Source organism: Astyanax mexicanus, chromosome 5, assembly GCF_023375975.1.
Source record: "Astyanax mexicanus isolate ESR-SI-001 chromosome 5, AstMex3_surface, whole genome shotgun sequence".
Taxonomy (NCBI): Eukaryota; Metazoa; Chordata; class Actinopteri; order Characiformes; family Acestrorhamphidae; genus Astyanax; species Astyanax mexicanus.
This window is the reverse complement of record NC_064412.1, coordinates 18,140,279-18,163,235: the sequence shown is the minus strand read 5'-3', so window position 1 is coordinate 18,163,235 and position 22,957 is coordinate 18,140,279. Positions and strand designations below refer to the sequence as shown.

The 22,957-nt window shown below is 38.5% G+C and overlaps 2 protein-coding genes across 4 annotated transcripts in view; one reads left to right on the top strand and one right to left on the bottom strand.

The window, feature by feature from the left end:
* Window positions 1-2,278: 2,278 nt before the first annotated feature.
* Window positions 2,279-22,957, bottom strand: part of gabra5 (gamma-aminobutyric acid type A receptor subunit alpha5) — an 80,006-nt gene continuing 59,327 nt past the window's right edge. Inside the window, exons 8-10 of the mRNA XM_022675796.2 lie at window positions 16,764-16,916; window positions 13,569-13,780; window positions 2,279-6,396 (exon numbers count right to left, since the gene is read on the bottom strand). Coding sequence (XP_022531517.1) covers window positions 6,103-6,396; window positions 13,569-13,780; window positions 16,764-16,916 — 659 coding nt within the window. The 3' untranslated portion in view covers window positions 2,279-6,102. The remainder of the gene's footprint in view (window positions 6,397-13,568; window positions 13,781-16,763; window positions 16,917-22,957) is intronic.
* The window catches only part of gabrb3 (gamma-aminobutyric acid type A receptor subunit beta3), a 144,763-nt gene continuing 141,378 nt past the window's right edge, over window positions 19,573-22,957 (top strand). Inside the window, exon 1 of one of the 3 annotated variants that reach the window (XM_007249107.4) lies at window positions 19,573-20,376. In XM_007249107.4, coding sequence (XP_007249169.3) covers window positions 20,282-20,376 — 95 coding nt within the window. In that variant the 5' untranslated portion in view covers window positions 19,573-20,281. The remainder of the gene's footprint in view (window positions 20,377-22,957) is intronic. The other 2 variants (XM_007249108.4, XM_007249110.4) reach the window with 2 other exon arrangements.

Sequence of the window (22,957 nt, the reverse complement as noted above, 5' to 3'; positions counted from 1 at the left end):
TTCCATTAGGAAAATACGATGCAAAGCTTCGTGCACACAATCTCTCTCTGCCATGATCCTGTGGAGAGCAGCCATGACTCCACTGAACACACAGAACAAGAGCAGCCATGCAGTTCTCTGCAGCCTGAAAAAGAAGAAAAATCAGCACTGTAGCATCTGTAGCTTAAGAAGATCTTCAGATCTTCATCAGTTTGGGTGTTTGTGGAGCTGCAAATCTTGACAGATCAGGTTCTTGTGGATCCATTGCATTGTTTAGAACAGAAAGTCACATTCTTTGTTGTGAAGATTCCAGATTTCAGTCATTAAGTCTTAAGTTCTTGGTGATTCAAGCTGTTGCTGGAGTTCACACTGTTGTTGGAAAAGTTAAATTGTTTCTAAAATGGGAAAAAATGGTGGTTAATATGGTGCACACACTGTTACCACAGCAACGTTGTGTTCTCTTTGGCTGGTTCACCAAACTATCAAGGTGAGAATGACCATTTTTATAGGACTTATATTTTGAAAAAAACAAACAAACAACAAAAAAAACGATTTCCCTAAAAAAATCCAATCAGAATAACCTGCATAAACATCAGTTTCAATGTCATTGAAAAAATAAAATAAAAAAATAAATAAATAAATAAATAAATACATAGAGTATATTTGACTTTTCTGTTTATAGTAGGCCTGTAACAGTATGTGTATTTACTGTGACCATCATCATCAGGTAAGGATGTAAGGATTTGATGCATTCAGACATATGAAGAATACACTTCCAATGCATGTCACTTGATCAATCTCAACCAATCACCAGTTTCCAAATATCTATATACTAGTATTATCTCCCCTTACACTCCTTTTCTGTTTGCAGATGTGTTTCATATATTTCCCCTCCTTTTGCAGATGTGTTTTTCTTTTTTATTTCCTTCTCCTTTCTCCCCAACGCCTCCAGTTTGGTCCCGCCAGCTGCCCTGGGGTTGGCTCTGCCCCCTGCCGTATGTAGATCTGCTAGGGTCCAGATGTTGCACACCTGGGCCGACCTTACATTAATTGTTACATTAAAACTATCGAAATTAAACTTGTTTTTATTGCCTGTTTGCCTCTAAAATCTTCCTAGTACAACAAAATTTCTCAAGGATGAATGTTTAAGCTGAGAAATTTAAGCTGTAAACTGTTGGCAAGTAAGCAACATGTTATGCAGAGATTAGCTCAAGCTGATTGGTGTCTGACTACGGTGAGTGCAAAGGTCACACAGGTGTTAGAAGCCCCAGCTACTTTTTTTAAGTTGTTTTTTTTAAGCTGAGTTGTTTTCTTCAAGGTTTTTTTTTTTTTTGAGCGGGTTTATATTTGCACATTTATAAACATTAAATAATGTGTGATGCTAAAACTATTTTGTTTTGTTACAATTGTTTTTAATTTTGAAGAAGTTTGACAGAAACTACTATTATATGATCATCTACAGCTCTGAAAAATAAATAGAATTCAGTTTCTGAAACAGTTTCTCTGATTTTGCTATGTATAGGTATATGTTTGAGTAAAATGAACATTGTTGTTTTATTCTATAAACTACAGACAACATTTCTCCCAAATTCTAAATAAAAATATTGTAATTTAGAGCATTTGACTTAAATAACTAAAAAAGATGCAGAGCTTTCAGACCTCAAATAATGCAAAAAAAAAGAAAAAAGTTCATATTCATATTCATAACGTTTTAGGAGTTCAGAAATCAACATTTGGTGGAATAACCCTGGTTTTTATGCATCTTGGCATGTTCTCCTCCACCAGTCTTACACACTGCTTTTGGATAACTTTATGCCACTCGTTGTGAAAAAAATTAAGCAGCAAGTTCAGCTTGGTTTGATGGCTTGTGAACATTCATCCTTCTCTTAATATATTCCAGAGGTATACCATTTTTAAGTGGTCTCTTATTTTTTTTTTCCAGAGCTGTATGATTGTATCATCATGGTCCAATGAAAAATGTGTATTTTCAAAACTTTTGAATAAAACTTTGACTTTAAGTCTATGTAAAAAGAGTACATTTTAAGCTTTTTTAGAGCTACTCTATTGACAATTTCATCATGAAATATTGAAACAATGTACAGAGCAGATACATGGTTCAAAGAATGAAGAGAAATAAAAATGAACAAAAATGAAATACTAACAAGGGTAAAAAGGGTCTTTTTTTGGAATTTCATGTAAAATAAGTGCTGGCAGATGAGAAAAAACAGCTAGTGTGAACACAGCTTTAAAAAACACAAGTTTTCTCACAAGAAAACAAAATGATATCAGTCAAGCAACATACCAGGCATGAGTTTATTGCTTCAGACATATGTATGCTTTACATGGCAACTGTACATCTCTGAAAGAACCCATTCTTCTGATAGAGAACACAACTCGTTCTGTGCAACTTTTCGAGCTGTTTCTTTAAATTGGCACATCTTTGCTTTCCCCGTTTCTGACAGGTGGTTACAGCTTCTGTCTGAGCTGCATGCTGATAGCTGATACTGGCCTTTCAGAGTTCTACTGACCTGCAGAGTGGCTAGCCTTGGGTGCTCTGGTTTCTCTATTGTGCTCTATCTCACCTCAGTTCTACGAGGTCAGAGCACAGTGATTGCTGTGTGATTCATGAACCTCCTGAAGTGGCAAAACTGCACTCATCTGCCCCACTGCTCTGGGTTTTACTTTCCGGGGCAATGTCGCGCCACAGGATGTACACAGACTGTCAGGTTTAATGGAGGGACGGCACTGTTTATTATAACGCGGTCAGGAATGTGCTGAAATGTAGGGTGTGTCCTCATCACTTTCCTCACTCTATCTCAATCACTCACTCGCTGTCACACTGTCCCTGAGCCATGGCCCGCTGTCTCTGCCCTCAAGACAATTGAGGATCACTGCCAAGCGCCTGCAGAGGTGTCATCACACTTCAGCATCACTTACACACACCATAACTCGATTCTCTCCCTCTTTTTCTCTCTCTCTCTTTTTCTCTCTCTCTTTGTCTTTCTTTTGTTCTCGCAAGGGCATTCACACACTTTTTTTTTCTCCACTCCTGCACTTCTTTTATTCATGTTCAGGGCACGTTCTACATGAATATGTAATTTGGCAATTGGAAGAGGTGGGTGGAAACTAGTTACAGTACTTGTACTTTCAGGTGGATTTGCACCTCCGAATCGTGATGCTTTTACTTCGTCTTTAAAGTGTTTTTGCATAGAAAGAGATCTACTTTTACTCAGTTCTGTTTTAACCTTTAACACAAGGATGCTTCCCATTCCTTTTGGGGTTATTTTGAATCATTCTGTGCTGTTGTTTCAGCAATTAGACTGCTTTTCAACTCCCAACATCTCTCACATCCTGGCTTTATCTTTTTATTTCAGATCAAAAAGATGTAAAGATGTGAAGACTCTAGATAGTACTATGGATTGCCACAACAGTTCTATGATCAACTAAAGGCCAATTTCTTCTTCTGCGCTGAATCTACGGCGTAACTTAAGAAATCTGGTTTAAACTTGACGCATCACACAAGCTGCAACCATCTACGCATGTGAAATTATGTCAAAAAAAAGAGACACAATTGTACAAAGATGCGTGTGTTGGTTTCCATGTTCCAAACATGGAAACCCTTTTTCTACTGAATGAAAATGTTTTTGTTCAATTACTCTGCGCATTTTCATTATTCCATTAAATTAAAAGCAAAACAAAACTACAAAAATTAACAGCATATGACCTGTGATAAAAAATTCAAGGAAATGTCAGAAATTTTGTATTTAGTTTAGTAACAAATGCCAGCGAGAATAGATCGAGTTTTCTGCCCCACCCACTCCTCCCCAAACACGAAGCTCACACACTTTGCCAGATTGACAAACAGTGGCAAGCGACCACAAGTCTTACTCTACAGCTGATCAGTAAATAAATACATTTCAGTGTCCAGAATGCCCATCTCTACTATGCTAGTGGTGGTGGTAAATTACCTAGCTTAGGCTGTGGTTAGCAACCTTACTGAAGCTCAGTGATGACCTGTTCAACAGAAAAAAAGCCAGCTCACCCGTTTCTCTGGCTGCACTGTTGTGTACTGTTTGCACGCTGTTGTGTTCTATACCTGGCTACCCTGAGTGTGGAAATGGTTACTGGGGAAATGGTGGTTTGGAGGGGCAGGTTTGTGTGACGTACTGCACAGGTCAAATAAGAAAATATTTAGTGCTTTAACTCAGCATGTTTTCTCAATATCTGATGATCCATTCTAACCATGTTATGAGTTACTACAGAAAATATAATCCTTAATGGTAATAATCCTCATTGGGTACAACAACAAACCTTGCATTCCAGTAACACTTGATGAAATGAAGAGAAGCTGATCAACATACTGAACTTGCTACATAATCTAGACCCTATGAAATGTTATTATATGCAGACATGCAGAGATTTTCACTCATTATGCCTAATCTGCACTGTAAATTACGGCATAGCCTGATGCCGCATGCACCAGGCTGATTCAATGCAGAAGTATAAATCAGCCTTTAATGTTTGAGGGGATTCTATGAGCAGATACTGATCATTCCTTGTTTAAGTAAAGTTGATTTTTTGGCAGGTCACATGTACCTAGTAAAAGTTCTCATTAATTGGGAGATTGCTGGTTCGAATCCTATTCATGCAGGGAGAAAATGGAGAAAATGGGATGAAAAAATTCTCATTAATTAAATAATACTTGCAGAGTATGGTTTTAGGTGACTCTCCTCACCTCTAGCTATTTGCTTGCTTGATGCTGATCTAACCGAAACTGAATCTGCCTGAAGTATTCCTCTGAAATGCCATGTAGATTAGTTTCCATGGTAGCACAAAAAAACCCTCACACACCTCTTAAAAAACCCTCTGTCCTGCCGCAGAAAGCCGCAAGCCTTTGACCATGTCACATCACACAGAAAAGAAAAAGCGTCGAAAGCTACTCTATGTTAGATAAGTTCATAAACAATTCATATCAGTACAGGTAGGAAAAACAACAACTCAATTATCATGGCGAAGCCTACACTAAGAGAACTGGCAAAAGTGGCAACAGGAAAGAAATGCCATTAGCCTGCCATCGAAGCTCAAGCCCACGCAATTCAACGCCGCGGTCTGCAGTTCCGAGCCTCGACTTCTAGCTGCTTACGTTTATGTTTCTTTAGCTGCACTTTAGCGTAGCATCGTAGCACAATGTTTAGCTCTTCCAAGAGCTAACGTTAAAGCAAAGCATACACAGCCTATATACAAGTGATTTGAAAGTCTTTACTGCAACCCGACCGCCTTCACTCCACATACTGCAGTATTAAAGAGCAAAGATTCAAAAGCTGCCACAAGGGGCGCGATGCAAGTCAGCCCATTTGTACTTTAAAATGGCTTTAAGCTATATAACAAAGACGAGTAAAACGAAAGTCAGACTCAAGATTGTTTTTTAAAAAGTAATCGCTGGAAATTTCAGTGCACTCGTATGGTATCGTCTCTCCGAAGGCAACACTTTTAGCATGGCTATTCGTCCGCTTTGCATCGCCGCTCTCTGCTTCAAATGCTCAAGCTAAACTTAAACACTAGAAGCCTCGAGCCCATTTGTACAAAGCAAGGTTTTCAAGGTAAGCATTGATACAGTAGAAAAAAACAACAACTTTTTTTGCATTGCATTTGGCATTGCTGTACTTGTAATTATGTACATTTATCTGACCGACAGACTGATAGATGTAGATGCCAAATCCGAATTAGCATTTGTCTTATCATTTCTCGAAAGTCGAAAACTTTAGAGACTATTTGAGATGAGTGAAATCCTTGCTTTTGTTGAGTATATAAGAGTAGAAGGTAAATGCAACCAACCATCACCTATGAAGTCCTAGTAGAAGATTAATATACAGTAGAAAGTCAAGGCAGATATGGCGATAGTATTCCCACAGAGCTTTGAATCAATCATGCAATCTTTGAAAACAGAAGGAAAAAAGAGTACAGGAAAGCTTGTTTGTTTCTTGGATAAACTGTGAAGTGAATAAATGTTTGGCATTGTTTCTGTTCGCTCCCCGCAGGTTCAGTTTATGGTGGTCGTGGATGGCAGGATGGAGAGAGGAAGATATGAAGGGGGAAAAGGTGGAAATGTCAGAGCGATGCTGGTCAAACATTCGTTTTGATGACCGGTTCCCTGTTGAGGTACGTGGCCCAGTAGACCAGGTTGAAGGTGCCGAAGAGGACGGGGAACACTATCCGGGACATTTTGTCGATCTTGCTGACGCTGTTGTAGGTTTTTTTGGGGTCCAGCGCCGGCTTGGCTTCAGCGCACTTCATCTGAACAGAGGTGCTGTTTGAGATGGTGGCAATGGCAGCGTCCTTCGTGATGTTTGCCGTGAAGTTCACTCCAGTGGAGCAAGCATTGTTAGCTTTCTTGGAGAGTGCCAGTGGATCCTTTTTCTGTGGAATAAAACAAAAATCAAAGGGTTAGACTGCAGTATGTTTCAGCTCTTTTTTTTTTTTAAAAACAAGGCATACAATGCATTACATAGTACTTTTACCTGTATTGTCTATGAAACAAACAAAACTCAACCACAATTTGTTAAACTATTCATTCCTTACCATGTATGTTGGATTATTCTTATTAGATGACTTTGCTTAAATATTTCTAATTGGTCATTTCATTGGTTAATTCCATCTATTAGTGTTTTTAAACCAACTTATTTTTTTTTCGTCATTGTCTCACATTTAATTAGCTCCACTGATCATACAGGAGCACTAGTTCTCATTAGTTCTATTATTACAGAGTGTAGTGCTGTATCTGCTTCTCTCCATACTTTATTATCCTTATTTCACCCTGTGCTTCGAGGGTCAAGACCACAAGGGACCACCACAATGGTGGTGATTGTTTGTTAGTGTGTGTTTTGTTCTGGTATTGGTGGATCAGAAACAGCAGTGCTGCTGGAGTTTTTAAACACCTCAAAAGTCACTGCTGGACTGAGAATACTCCACCAACTAAAACACCTATGTTGCCTCCCTGCTCCCCACTTATTTCCTCTCCCACCTCTACCCTACTCCACCATCGCCCATCCCATTCTCCCCCCATCATTAATGTGTCCTGACTTTTGAAAAGGAGAGTTGTGATACTGTGAGGCGCTGAGAGAATGTCACCAGGACTTTAGTGTCTCTGATAGTGCAGATAATGAACGCTTTGAAGGTTGTAGCCTTCTTGTTAGAGGAGAACAATGCTGTTAACAAAGATCTAGCTGTGTGTTAGAGACAATTGCCTCTGCAGAGCAAAGCTGAAAAGATTAATTAATCAAGAGCCACCATCGTAATGGAAGCGCAGAAGCCGTGGTTTTAAAGGTCTCGTCGACAGACTGCAGAGAACTTGACTCGTCTACACAGAGCCAACAATGTGTGCAGGTCAGAAGCACTAAGGACAATTTTTGTTTGTAAAAGATTTTTACAACCGAAACGCACCAAAAACATGCACCAATAAAATGAAAAATTAATAAAATTAAGTGCCTTATAGCTGATCAACTAAAATTGCATGTTGTAAAAAGGCCACATTATTAAGCCATGTATACAAGACATGTGCAACATTCTGTCCTTTTATGGTAAATAGGTTACAATGTGTTTAGTAATGGTGTCACCTCTGATCTCCTCACCCACTGCTGTCATTCATTTCCCCATCTCATTACTTCATACCTAACTGGTACACTTTTATGTTGCACTATTGTCTTGTGTCTCTTGTCACAAGTATAGGGGTTGGACAATGAAACTGAAACACCTGTCATTTTAGTGTGGTAGGTTTCATGTTTAAATTGGAGCAGCCTGGTGGTCAATCTTCATTAATTGCACATTATTGCACCAGTAAGAGCAGAGTGTGAAGGTTCAATTAGCAGGGTAAGAGCACAGTTTTGCCCAAAATATTGCAATGCACACAACATTATGAGTGACATACCACAGAGTTCAAAAGAGGTTTGTTGTTGGTGCACGTCTTGCTGGGGCATCTGTGACCAAGACAGTAAGTCTTTGTGATTTATCAAGAGCCACGGTATCTAGGGTAATGTCAGCATACCACTAAGAAGGACGAACTACATCCAACAGGATTAACTGTGGACGCTGTAAGAGGAAGCTGTCTGAAAGGGATGTTCAGGTGCTAACCCGGATTGTATCCAAAAAACATAAAACCACGGCTGCCCAAATCACGGCAGAATTCAATGTGCACCTCAACTCTACTGTTTCCACCAGAACTGTCCGTCAGGACAATAAATTATTGTGGTCTAAAACCAGGTGTTTCAGTTTCATTCCAACCCCTGTATGACTATGTTTGTGATCATGCTTATAGTCTATTTCATTCTTATTGAGATTTGTGCCACATTCACCTGCTGTATGAGCGTAGCTGGAGTCAGTCCTAGTACCCCCATACCCAGTCTTCCACTCTCCAACTGCACAGATCTCCCAAAGAACTCCAGGGAATGACTATCCATATTACTTTTTAGGTCCTGAATGTATTTCCACACCGGTTTCCTGTTTGCTTTTAATAACTGGTCATGAACAATGTGATTTGAGCCTGACACCTTGTTCCCTCTGAGCGTGTTCATCCCAGATCAGATAGTTTTAATAACATTCATCAAACTTTTATTTCTACATTCTTGTCCTGCTCAACTAACTAATACAGAAGAGCAAGCATTTGCGTGTATGTGTGTATGCATGTGTGTGTGTGTGTGTGTGTGTGTGTGTGTGTCTACACAACACACAGATATCAGCACTATTAAACAAACTCCAGTGCTGCTTTCAGGAAAGCTATGCTCATTGTAATGTGTGTGTAATGTGTGCTGCTGTAGGTGAGTGGGACTAAGTAAACACAGTTAAAGCATCAGCACCAACACCGTCTCATTAGATTTGGATCAAGTTTTAAAATAAACTATGATCAGTGTGTGAAAAAAATGAACCAGATGTCCTTCAAAACCAAGTCCATGTTTAATAAAAAGAAACATTCATTAATGGAAGTGTTTTTGTAGATCAACAGCAGCAATCTTAACACTGCAGGTTCATTCTGTTTATATAAAGCTCTGTAAGAGTAGGAAACCATTAGGGGATTGCTTGGAAGAAACCCAACTTTAAAAAAGAATACTTTCTGCAAGAAAATCTATGTTTGTAAGATGTAAACAACAAAATTAGGTAGGTCATTTTGGGCAGCAAGTTGGTTTATTGGTTAAAACATTCGCCTCCCAGCACTGGAGTCTTGGGTTCAAGTCCCTATCTGGGTGGAGTTTCCATGTTCTCCCTGTGTCTGCATAGGTTCCTCCCACAGTCTAAAAACATAGAGATTAAGTAAACCGGATACTCTAAAATTACCCAGAAAAACTGAATACTCTAAATTGATCTGTGTGTATGTGTGTGGTATGTATGTAAGTTTGTGTGTCTGTAAATGTATGTATGACTGTGTGCCCAGATATGGATTGGCACTCTGTCCTGGGTAAATGCTGTAGTGTCCGATGCAGTCCTCCAGGTGGAAGGTTGTTTCTGGTTGAGAGTACGCTGTGTGCTATTGTCTGCCATTTTTCACTAGGGTGTGGATGAGTGCTAAGTATACATGGTTCAGTGTAAAAACTTGATTGCAAAGCATCCTTGGGTTTATAGAAAGGCGCTATATAAGTTTAACTTCATTCATTTGAATGAATTTCTCATTTGACATTCGATAACCCATCACAAACTAAAGTTATCAGGTTAAATTTGAAGTAACTAGGCGGGTAATGTTAGCCGAGGGTAAAATAAGATTAAGTGAGAATTAGTATTTTTTGCTCCTGGGTTCCGTCTAGTTATGGAATGAAATTCACTCCACTGCTGTAAATACAAATCATGCTTTGAGCTCCTACTAATTGACAAGCTTACAGATAAAAAAAAAAACAGCACCTGAACATAAGGAATCAGAAGGACTGACACAGCAAGTAGGGCTAGGCAATAATTCCATATGAAAATATATTTTGATATAAATGTTTGCTCATATCGCCCAGCCCTATATAAATGTAATATTAATATTCCTTATGAGAGGTCAGGTGCCGCTCCACCAAAGTAACATATAGCACTTTTCCACTGAATGGCATCAACACAACTCACAAAATGTGAGTTTACTCACATTTTGGTATCTAGCACTTGGTCTGTTTGCCACTAACAGTGCCACAGCCTCACCCACTGAAATGCAGGTAGTGACGTCGCAGCTCTCACTGGATTCTTTTTTCGGCCACCAATCAAAAAAAAACATTTTTACCTATTCAAATTTTATACACAAAAATACACAATTTTATGAGCTGCTTGGTGACTGACATTGCTTACGTCACCCAAAGTTTGTCTCTTGTGGCTGCGTTTGAGGCCAGTTAGCATGCTTACTAATCTAGCAAGCTATTCATTAAACTATCCATTTCTTTCCTCCAAAAATAATTTGGAATAAGATGCATTATATAAAACATTAAAATAAGGTCCAAAGTATTTCTTGGGTAAATCGGTTTAGAACGTCATTTCACCATTTCCTAATTAATTTGCATAAACTAAGACGTCAAATCGCAGCTACAAATTGTCTACTCCCATAAGAAAATGACTGGTCGCTTGTCAATCTGTCACCTGGTAGTGTGAATGCAGGATCAGTCTGTGCTGGATGTCTGCATTGCGTCAGGTAGATTGATGACTCTCTCTGACATTTTATCACTCTGCAAGATTTACACATTCCATTTTAGTCCCTCGTCAGTTGAGAATCAACAATAAGTTTACATATTTTGTGTGTGTGTTTTTTTTTTAATAATATCTTAGAAATTGTAATATTATTTTGGCCTGAAAAAAAAAAAGTTTAAAAAGTATTAAACAAACCAGAATATGTTTTATATTTTAGATTATACAAAGTAGACACCTCTTGCTTAGATGAATGTTTTTTTAACAACTATACTAACCTCTTTAAGAGTTCATTTCTCTATAATTGGAATGTCTTGCCTCTTAATGTGTTTGAGAGCATCAGTTTAGAAGTTGTGAAAGAGGTAGAGTTGGTATACAGTTAATAGTCCTATTTGAGTAATGTTATAATCCATATTATGATAAGAACTACTCAACTAAGTAAAGAATAAAAAATACTTTAAGAAATGAAGGTCAGTCCATTCAAAACATTTCAAGAACTTTGGAAATATCCTTAAGTACAATCACAAAGACCATCAAAAATGTTATGATGAAACTGGCTCTCATCAGGACCTCCCCAGGAAAGGAAGACCAAAAGTTACCTCAGCTGAACTGGATAAGTTCATCAACCTCTGGTGGGGGAGCTGAAGGCTAGGTTACTGGGATGCCACCATGTCAAAATCTGGACACTGTATTATCAAACTGTAACACTAGAGCATTAATAAGCAGCAGGTTAAAAATGTAGCTAACTGATGGTAATCACAGCAGCCCTGTAACAGATCAAGAGCGGAAGACATTTCTTTCCCTCCCTCTGTGCTCTGTTTTTAAACTACAGCCCAATTAGTTAGAACTACATTTCCCTCAAAATACTATGACTTCATTCTCTCATAATATTACGACTTTAATCTTGTAATATTACAACTTAATATTAAAGTTAACTGTTTTTATTTTTTTACGAGTAGCCCAAAAAAAACAGTTCACTTCGAGAATAAAGTCATATATTACGAGACTAAGGTCGTAATATTATGAGAGAACAAAGTCATAGTATTTTAAGGGAAATGTCATAATATTGCGAAATGTTCTGATTTTGGATCTTAATTGAAAATGTAAAAAACTTAAAGATACACAGATTTAAATACCTTTCCATCTCTAAAGCTCCTATTTCTCCACATTTCAACGAGACTTTTAGACTTTTACTCCAGGTGACTGTAAGTATTCAGCAGTTTAAAGCCTCAGTTTGTGATGGAGGAGAGTGCTGGCCCTGAGCCAGGTCATGCAAGTAGAAGGCGGCGGCTTTTGAGCTGTGGTGATGTATCGATCGGCCTCTCTGTTTTAACGCCTCAGCATCAGCCCATTTCATCCTATTCTTTTCATCGGCTGTGTCATTGGAGCTCACACTGCATCGCTTAAAGCACACGGACCCCACAAGGTCTCCCTCCGCTGATGTGCTTCGCCGCGTCGCAGACAGAAAACAAACAAAAACACCTTGACACAGCAAATGAAAAAGATGGCCTGTGGCCTGCGCGACCGTCTGGGGCTGATCACGGAATCCGCAGCAGGAGTGCAGGACTCAGCCAGCGTGCCGGAATATATAGCCCGCGCCTGACCTTTCTGACAGGGTAGTTTAAGGCTCTGGACGCGACTTCCACGAGTCCAAACAAACACAAACAATGTGGACATCAGCACAGAGGGAGCTTTATCTGCTGCAGACCATGAATAAGAGCCTTGGAGAAAATAGGTCTTGTATAAGAATTTTACATTTTAGATGAATGTTAACAAAAGTGGATGAAAAACAGAATGGTTTAAAAGGAGGCGGAGTTATTTTCCCATAAATTTAACAAAGCTCTTCAGATAAGAATAAAAACCGCTGGCCTTAAAACATGACATCTCTCATCTGGACCAATTACAGTGCTGCTATTAGGTTGTTTGATTGTGTCTGAAGACATTAAAGACAACAAAACCTCTCTGAAGATCTAAAGATGTTTCAGTCCTCCTAAAACCATTATTGATAAAAGCCCAGAGCAATCATCTTCTCGTCTTATCAGAGCCACTGAAAGCAAGAGGGCATTATGTATCATTTATAAGCAAAATGATGCCCTTAAAAATACATATTCATTTCTCTCGCTAAATGTACTTTAGTTCTTGTGCTGAATTGAGCATCCAATGATGGAAAACAAAATAACTTCATGGTTTAAAACTGTAAAAAAAATAAAATAAAATAAAAGTAATAAAATAAGCACATCTGATGAGTTAAAATTTGAATACATTCAACATAAAAAAAAAGTATTTTATTCAAGCTTACAGTTTTGGAAAAAATTAATAGCCCACTTCAGTTTCTGAATCAGATTTTGCAATTTATAGGTAAATATTTGAGTAAAATAAAGGTTGTTTTATTCTATAAACTATGGACAACATTTCTCCCAAATTCCGAAAATAAAAATACTGTCATTTAGATCATTTATTTGCAGAAAATAAGAGAGAGGGCTGAAATAACACAAAGGATGCAGAGCTTTCAGACCTTAAATATTTTAAAGAAAACAATTTCATATTCATAAAGTTTTAAGAGCTCAAAAATCAATATTTGGTGGAATAACCCTGGTTTTTAATAGCATGTTCTCCTCCACCAGTCTCACACACTGCTTTTGGATAACTTTATGCCACTCCTGCTGCAAAAATTCAAGCAGTTTAGTTTGGTTTGATGGCTTGTGATCATTCATCTTCCCTTTTGATTATATTGCAGAGGTTTTCAATTTGGTAAAATCAAAGAAACTCATCAAGATTAAGTGGTCTCTGCATATTTTGTCATACAGCAGAGCATGTAATATAAAATAATTTATAATATAAAGAACATGATGCAATTATTTCCCAAAAAAGAAAGAAAAATGGTAGATGTAAAATTGTAAGTAAGAAGGGCTCAAATGAAAAACCTGGCACACACACACACACACACACACACTCACCTTGGGCTGTTGAGCCTCCATGGCTTTCTTGCCGTCCCAGGCCCAGCTGCGTTTGGTGAAGTAGTTGACTGTGGCGAACTCAATGAGGGCGGAGAACACGAAGGCGTAGCACACAGCGATGAACCAGTCCATAGCTGTAGCGTAGGCCACCTTGGGGAGGGAGTTTCTGGCACTGATACTGAGTGTGGTCATGGTCAATACAGTGGTCACACCTGAGGGGACAGTGAGAGGAGCAGCATTAGAAAATAGAGTGTGTCTCTTTCCCTTTCAAATCATATAAGTCTTTTACTTCTGAGGTGCTATGAATGCATGTACTGTTTAAGGGTTAGGTGTGTTAATGCCTCCCTAAACTGCAGGCTTATTCAGTTATTAATCTTAAGAAATACAGGGTTTGAACAATACAACTAAAGCACCTGGTTTTAGACCACAATAATTTATTGTCCTGACGGACAGTTCTGGTGAAAACAGGAGAGTTGAGGTGCACATTGAATTCTGCTGTGATTTGATCAGCCCTGGTTTTATGTTTTTTGGATACAATCCGGGTTAGCACCCGAACATCCCTTTCAGACAGCTTCCTGTTACAGCGTCCACAGTTAATCCTGTTGGATGTGGTTTGCCATTCTTGGTGTTAGCTGACACTACCCTGGATACCGTGGCTCTTGATACATCACAAAGACTTGGTCACAGTCTTGGTCACAGATGCTCCAGCAAGATGTGCACCAACAATTTGTCCTCTTTTGAACTCTGGTATGTCACCCATAATGTTGTGTGCATTGCAATATTTTGAGCAAAACTGTGCTCTTACCCTGCTAATTGAACCTTTACACTCTGCTCTTACTGGTGCAATAATGTGCAATTAATAAAGATTGGTCACCAGGCTGCTCCAATTTAGCCATGACAGTTGTTTTAATTTCATTGTCCAACCCCTGTATGTTTCTAATGAAATAGCTGGACATAACCACAGGATGTAGCTGCAGCATCAAAGGAAAATAAAAAGTTTAAAAAGCAAAGTACAGTATAAACTAAGTACAAACCAAAGAATTGTCTGCAGCTAAACAAAGCTTAAAGATATTCTCGTAACAAGCCTGGCTGTCAGCCACTAGAACTTCCAGATAGCTCTAGTAATTCTGGCGTGGATGAAACCGAAACTTAATGTGAAGCATTGCTCTGTTGCACATGCATGTCTGTTAGACAGTGCAAATTGTTCAGACAAATGTCAGATAACATATGAGCCTTAAAACCCCCTTAACAGTCCTTGGCCTGTATATGGGCTACAGGTTAAGGTGATACCAATCCCATTATCTCTGCAGTAAAATATTTTATTTATATTTTGAAAGGTTTGAGAGATTTGGAGACTCCTAGAAAACACATGGAGAAGCTGTATTGTACTCTTTATACACTTAATAATTTTACAATTAATAATTTTAGATCAGTTTAAAAAGGAATCTGCCTCAAGTTCTGCATGATTGAAAATAGACATAAAAACTATAAAACCATAAGGAAACCAAAGGTTTGGAGGAGAATGAAATGATTAATTTGTATTTAGGAAAATATTGATTTTACAATGTGAAAGTGCCAATTTGATCACTTTTATTCATTACAGTTGCAGATATACTTCAATATTTTTAATTACAATTATAATTAAGAATTTCGGTAATGTTTCTTGTCAAACATGAAACCTTTATATGTAATGCTTAAAGAGAAATCTTCAAGATATAGCTATAGCTATGTAATATCAGGCAGAATATTGACAAAAATGCTGACGGTTAAATTAACATAATATTTGGTGAAAAATCTTGGAAAGATTTGGTTCACTTTATATTAGGGGTGGGAATCGATTACTATCTCACGATTCGATTCGATTCCGATTTTGGGGGCCACGATTCGATTCAAAATCGATTTTTGATTCAAAACGATTTGAATTATAAATATTTCTGCTTCTGGCTTATGAATCGTATTGAAAAAAAACCCTCCATAATATACACTGGTCCTGGAGCAAGTAATGTGTTACAAAAACAATAAAATGTGCAGGAATGTGGGTCCTCAGTGACAGAGGAATCACTGGGATATCACAATGACGTTAATGAACAATAAATACATAAATAAATAACACTGCTTTATTACCAGGCTACTAGCGGTGGTGTGTAGGTGACGCTGCTGGGCTGATGTGATGATAGCAGTGGAGCGCTAAAGTTCAGGAGCAGCTGCTGATTAACTAGTTAATTTAAGGTCGTTGTATTTCTTCAGAAAGGGGGCAGGAGGTGGAGAAATTAATTCATATTGTCCATTCCTTAATTCCTCTGTGATGGGGAGCTGAAATTAGCTCTGATTAGCTTATTGTTATTTTTCCGTTCCGCCTTAAATGCTGCAGCCCGCTGCCACCTGTAGCGTTATTTAAGGTGGAACTGGAAAGTTAGCTAGTTAGCTAGCTAACAGTTACTGAAACTAACTACTAGCGATCTTTTTTATGCTTGTTATGAAGCATTCTGCCATAAAACATTGAAACTACACGTTAATCTAAGGTAATATAGTGCTTGTTCTGCCATCTTACCGGTGATTCTCAAACACCTACGCTCTGTGTGTGTCTGGAAGATCTCCAAAGGGACAAGCGCTATCCCCAGGGTTGCCAGGTCCAACAAAAATACCCAGCCCAAAATCAGTCTAAAACCCGCCCCTCAGAATCGATTTTGGGACATTTTAAATCGATTCTGAATCGTAGTAAATGAGAATCAAGATTCTTATGTGAATCGATTTTTTGGCACACCTCTACTTTATATGCTGTGGGAACATAGCCTTTGTGTGCATATGTGCTCTCCATCTTTGCACTTTTTGTAAGGTTTTATTGAAGAATAATAGAAAAGATTACATAGTTGTATGGGAACAGCAGAGTAATTTCAAAAACAGTCATTAAAGAAGATTAGCAGTTCATTCTGTCCGTCCGCTGCAGTCGATTCCGATTTCCATTTTGATGAGAATTATTGATGTGTAAGCACTAAATTAATTAACAGCACAGGAGTATGCAAGCTAACAATCATTATAAGCTGAAAAAAGATCAAAAGAATAATGTAAAGAAACACCAGCGCTGTCCAGAAGATGCTCTGTGAACGTTAACACTGTGTTTGGGAAGAGCAGTTCAATAGTGTTTTCTATAAAGAGGTTTTTAGAGGGTGATCTGTGATTGGTGGAGGTACTGACCGAAGACCGTTCTCGCAGGGACGGACTCGCGGTTAAGCCAGAAGGACACCTGGGACAGGATGACCGTCATGAAGCAGGGCATGTAGGTCTGAATGACAAAATAACCAATCTTCCTTTTCAGGTAGAAGTGGGCCATCATCACTGTGTATTGACCTGTAAGGTGAGAAGAGCAGAGAGAGAGGATCAAAAAGAAAGCAAAGGGATAAAAGAATGTGATAGAAAGATAAGCAAGGGAGCGAAGAAGAGATACGCAACGGACCGAGAGAGGGAAAAAGGGTGTGATTAAACTCGGGGAGAGGATAAGTGCAAGTCATTTGAGAGGTTTAAAAAAAGACAGCGATTGAGAGAGAAATAAAGAGAGAAAAATAGAGAAAGAAAAATCATTTTTTTGTGGTCACATGATATGAACAAATGAGAGATGTGGCAGAAAATACTAAGGTACTAAGGAACATAAGGTGAGGTAGGAACAGGTAAAAGCAAGACTGTATTTATGAGCATATCTGTAGACAGACACATTAAAACCCATGCAGTAAGGTCTATTTGGCTGAAATGACCACTCAGCTCTGATCATTGACTTAACTGCACAATTGTCTATTAAAAACAAATACTAAAAAAACTACAGTTATACACATTTAAATTTAACCCCCCAAATGTATGAAACTCATATTTTAATCTTTATTACACAGTATAACCTGTTTATTAGAAGTTACTGTATCAGTATCAGTTATAACCAGAATGCATAAAGTGCTTAAGAACATTGTTACTTCCTTATTCAAACAAATGTGGCTAAAATACCTCAAAGTAGCATCATAAACTATTGAACAATTGTAAAAATATATATTTACATATTAAAATATATGTGATATGTAATTAAGGTATATTTACACATTAGTACATATTTTATGCATAATTTCTTATTATTGCATACTAATTTTTTAGGAGTTTCTATCCTGGTGCTATAAACCATGGTCAACAAATCATTTTGAACTTAAGTTCAGTCCATTTCCAGTGTGAAAACTATTATTTTGGATTATACAAACTCTTAGATCAATTACATAAGGTTAAGGCAGCCAGAGTAAACAATAAAAGAAGAGAAATAAATAAGTTGTGCCAAAGTCAGACTGCGCTTTGTGTGCATGCTGTCACACAGCACTATGGGCAAAACAGACTTTGCTGCTGATTCCTGTATCTACTGTAACTGTAGATTAGCTTCTATTCATAAACAACTAAAATAAATCCTCTGTTATGCTTTTTCTGCTGTGTGACACATTAATTCGGCACAACACCTGGATAATCATTGCATTGAGCTGATAACATGCCAAAGTTTGCTTGCTCTTCTACAATTCAATGAAGGTGAAGTACAGGGAGACAGAGTTCACATATGTAGTAAAGTTATCTTATCCGCTTCCTAAACTGTAGTCTGAAACCGAAACAAACCGAATCAAATGCAAACAAAGTAAAAAACATATGGTCGCTGTCCAATGAAAAACAAATATATTATTTTCTGTTGATTTCTAGTATACTACATAATTTAAACAGACAATCTGTCCCAAATTTGATGGACCAATAGAAATAATTAAAAAAGAACTTTTATTCAAAATTTAGAAGTTTTCAGATAATGAACACAGAAAGAAAACTTAATTTATGCATGTTTATTTGTAGAAATTCTGTTTTATTAAAAACAACAGTTAAAGTTCTTTAGCTAAAATATCATTTTGTACACTTCACAGTATAACCCCATTGGTACATTGGTACCAAATGAACAGTAAATGTCATTGTAAAGGAATTAGTATTGTGTCCCATGACTTCTGAAATGTCTCATGCAAACATATACAAAGTATGCTGCAGTGACCTGTGGGATATATATGTGGTGTCTCCTGCACTGAATGTAGATGTGGGTGTGATATCCACTAAAAAATGTTTGTCTTTTAAATGGACAATTCTAGCCAGACACCACAGGTCATAATAATTACCACCCACTGTGCTGCCCAATGTATTCCTGGTACATACGTAAACTCTAATAATTCTCTAATAGTTCTTAATCACATCGCTGTGCAAAGTAAATAAACCTGAATGACTGCTTTTTACTTCCAGGTGAAAATAATCACATAAAATAAAAATAAAAAATAAGAGACCACTTCAGTTCCTGAATCAGTTTCTCTGATTTTGCTATTTATAGATATATGTTTGAGTAAAATCAACATTGTTATTTTATTCTATGAACTACTGACAACTTTTCTCCCAAATTCCAAATAGAAATATTATAATTTAGAGCATTTATTTGGAGCAAATGAGAAATGGCTGAAATAACAAAAAAGATGCAGAGCTTTCAAACCTCAAATAATGCAAAGAATTTATATAAAGTTTTTCAATCAATATTTGGTGGAATAACCCTGTTTTTTTTATCACAGGTTTCATGCATCTGTGCATGTTCTCCTCCACCAGTCTTACACAATGTTTTTGGATAACTTTATATCACTCCTGGTGCAAAAATTCAAGCAGTTCAGTTTGCTTTGATGGTTTGTGATCATCCATCTTCCTCTTGATTATATTCCAGAGGTTTTTAATTTGGTAAAATAATAATAAAAAAATTCAGAGCTGTATAGTGTGATGTTCAAATGTGATTAATAATAATGAGACAATCAATAACAAGAGGTGTTCAGATGATCAGAGAATGAGTGTGTGCAGCAGGTGGGTTGAGCCTTTAGACCATGATTGCAGCTCTCGCACACGTGGGCTTCACACTGGGTGCTGGGACACCGGTGAGTAAATCATTAATGGGAATAAAGGCCTGAATACAGTGTGAGTGGAAAAAACATCATATATCCTGTTAACCAAGCAAAGATTGCATTCAAAGCTTTTAAAAAAATCCTTTCGAGCCACAGAGTCTGATAAACTATAGAAAATCCACTGATGACTGCTGCTTTCTCCTGGCAAAATCCGATTTTTGTGTCCCACTAATCCCTTGTCACAATCTGCATCCTGCAGCTCTCGCTCTCTCTCTCTCTCTCTGCTCTCTCTATCTCTCTCTCTCTCTGTGCCCGTCTCTCTTCCTCTCTCTCTCTCTCTCTCTTTCTAGCTCTCTCAGCTAGCTGTAGCTCTTCTCGTAGACCTACCCACCCCGTCTGTCTGGGCCATCCAACCTCGTATGGGCAATACGCCGTCTTATCCTCTACTGGTGAACTGGACAAGAGGAAGAACAAAAAGAAAAGAGGAGAAAGCAGAAAGTGTCACCACAATCATTGCGGGAGGAAGCAGACAGTGGCCTGTGACTGACCTAGAAGATCAGATGAAGGGACCTGAGCTCTGCTGAGCGCAGTGGGGAACGCAGTATCTTGAAGCAAACTTCAACTTTGGGCCGGCGAGGCTCGTCAGAATGGACCCGGGGGCGAGCGTGTCCTCACTGAGAGGGGCTCACAGCGTCCACCTCGTCCTTCACCTCTCCCCATGAGCACCAGGACTGCGTGCCGTTTCAGAAAAGCCTGCCTTGGATGGGACTCTTGTGAAAGGAGGTAACCATGCGCCTGTGGTGGATCTTACTGCTCAGCTTTTGGAGTGTTTACGGCGAGCTACCGTTTATAGCGGAGAACAATGCTGCCATGCTGGTCAACTGGTGAGTGGTCAGATTTATTATTATTTTTTTGTAGTTTCTCGCTCCTTACCCTGCTAGCAGAATCCCAAAAGCTAAGGCTAAAGGCTAAATCAGACCTCAATATAGTGACATGACTTCTCTGTACAGAAGGTGCTTCTTTTTTTTTTTTTTTTTTTTTTTTTTTTTTAAGATAGCAAAAGGTTACAACTTTAGGTTTTGATGGAATGTTGACATTTTGACTGGCGATGAATATCATCACATCAGTTTGGCAGTTACAGCACTCCCTTCACCCTCAGTTTCTCTCTCCACTCGCCGGGATTCTCAGTTTAGCTGTCGCTAATGACTGTCCCCATGCTGTGAGGTCTTGGTGGAGCTATTCTTGACTTGGTTAAGGAGGGTTTGCACCTCAGATTAGCGCCGCTAATAGCCTTGCAACCTTCTCCCGCAAATTGGCCAAAGCTACACGGCCAGCATGTAAAGGAGTGGAGGGAGGGAGGGAGGGGGGATGGAAAAAGAAGGAGGAAGAAGAAGAAGAAGAAGAAGAAGTGAGGCCATGTCCTCAGGATCTGTCAATGGTTTTACTAGACGTGCCCAATATAGTGTGGGTTACTACTGCTATAGAGTTTGCTATACTTCTTAGGTAAAGGATGGAAACACATTTTACACAAACTATATGAAATAGTTTATTATAAAATAGAGATTTTTCAGCATTGTAGACCGTGAAAGTATCTTACATATATGTAAAGGCATTGAAGTACAGCACATTCAGTGGGCAGTAACACTTTATTTGAATGCTACCTACATCCCTACCTTTATAACATATGCATAGTCATTGAATAAAGTGATTATAAAGCAATGATTGAGTATAAGGTGTAGCATGTATGAACTGCGTAAGCCAGTACTCTCAACATGACATTAGACATGTTATTAAATCAAGAATCATTGACATAACCTGTGTTGAAAAAGTGTTCATATATGATGTCATATCTATATTTTCATTCAATTCATTTATACTTTTCTTTCAATACATTTAAAACACTATGCATACCATTTCTTTTCCAAGTCATATCTATGAAGACTTGGCCTCTCAGCAGTGTCAAAAATTACTGTATGTTTTTTAAACATACAAAACAAATTGATGGACATTTGCTTCATTTTTAACACTGTAAAAAAGCATTAAAGCAATTACCACAAAATTCATAAGCATTTATAAGACAGATGCCTGTTTATGGGAGCAAAACATATCAGGAAAATAGTTCTATGAATGATTTTGAAGCCCTTAAACTAAAGTGATAATAAAGTTTTCATTCAGCAGAATTCACTGGCCATGTTTTACCTTTTTTACACTTTGTATCATTGTTTCCACCCCCCAAAAATAATTTAATTAATACATTTTTTTATCTTATGTTATGTCATGTGTGCTAGCTTAAGCTATTCATAAAAAATCAACTATAGCTTTTTAAATGCATTATTTAGTGTATTATTTATACAGATGTTAGAAAGCTCCTACGTAGATATCCTTTAAATAAAGTGTTATTGAAACACTTTCTAAGACAATATGCGGACTAATCTAACCATGCAACATTCAAATTGAATCAATGCTACATTATGTATTGCAATGAAAAACATTGCAAGGCAGCTGCAGCTGCATCTGCAACATGCAGCAAAAAATTACGACACATCCATTGCGGTCCTGGTGGCGACCTAGCGAGTATTGAGTTAACTTTGAGCTGCAGGTGCCAAGAAGCGAGGGAACACAACTGGGATCGCTTTACAAACGGATTAGGAAGCAGCCGTGGCCAACACACTAAGCTCAGTGGCTCAGGCCAAGCTCAGGCCCAAGTTTTAATGCAATCATTCTCTATCCAGTGCTCCAGGCCCACCAGACGTCCACCAGACATCCACCAGACGTCCACACTTGCTTTAACTTAGCCGTCAGGACATCATTAGAACACTTTTATCAAACGTTGACTGTTTTTGTTTTTTATATATGAATGAATGGATGAAAGTGTGAATGAAGAGTTGTGATCATTCCAGTTCAAAATGTGAACACAACACTGTGCACCACAGTGAGGACCAGTCTGAGGACCACTGTCTTTCTGAAAAGGACAGGAGGTCCATATATGTCCATCTATCGAGGCGGAAGAGGGGGAAGCCGGCCCCCACGTCCACCCTGTAATAACCCTCGGGCTGAAGACAGCTATGATAACAGTGTATTACCTCCCCTCTTTACATAACCGAATTAAGCAGATGCCGCCTGGACCCCCCTCCTCCCCGCCCCCTTTCCCACGTGTCCCACTGTCCCGGGCCAGCTCCAGCCAATCGCAGGCCGCTGACGTCACTCGGTAAAAGCACAACTGATGGGGAGGCACACGGATTAACCCTCCAGACCCAATAGCTCAGGACAGGGATAAGTGTTTTTTTTCCTCCCTTCCTCCCTCCCTCTCTCTCTCTCTCTCTTCCTATCTCCCTCCCTTCCTCCCTCCCTCTTTTTCTCTCTCTCTCAATCTCTCTCTCTCTGCCTCACGCTCTAGAGACAGCTGGCCGTGAGTGGGAGGTGTTTTCAAATCCCCGCCATTCATTTGTCATCTCCATCCAGCTT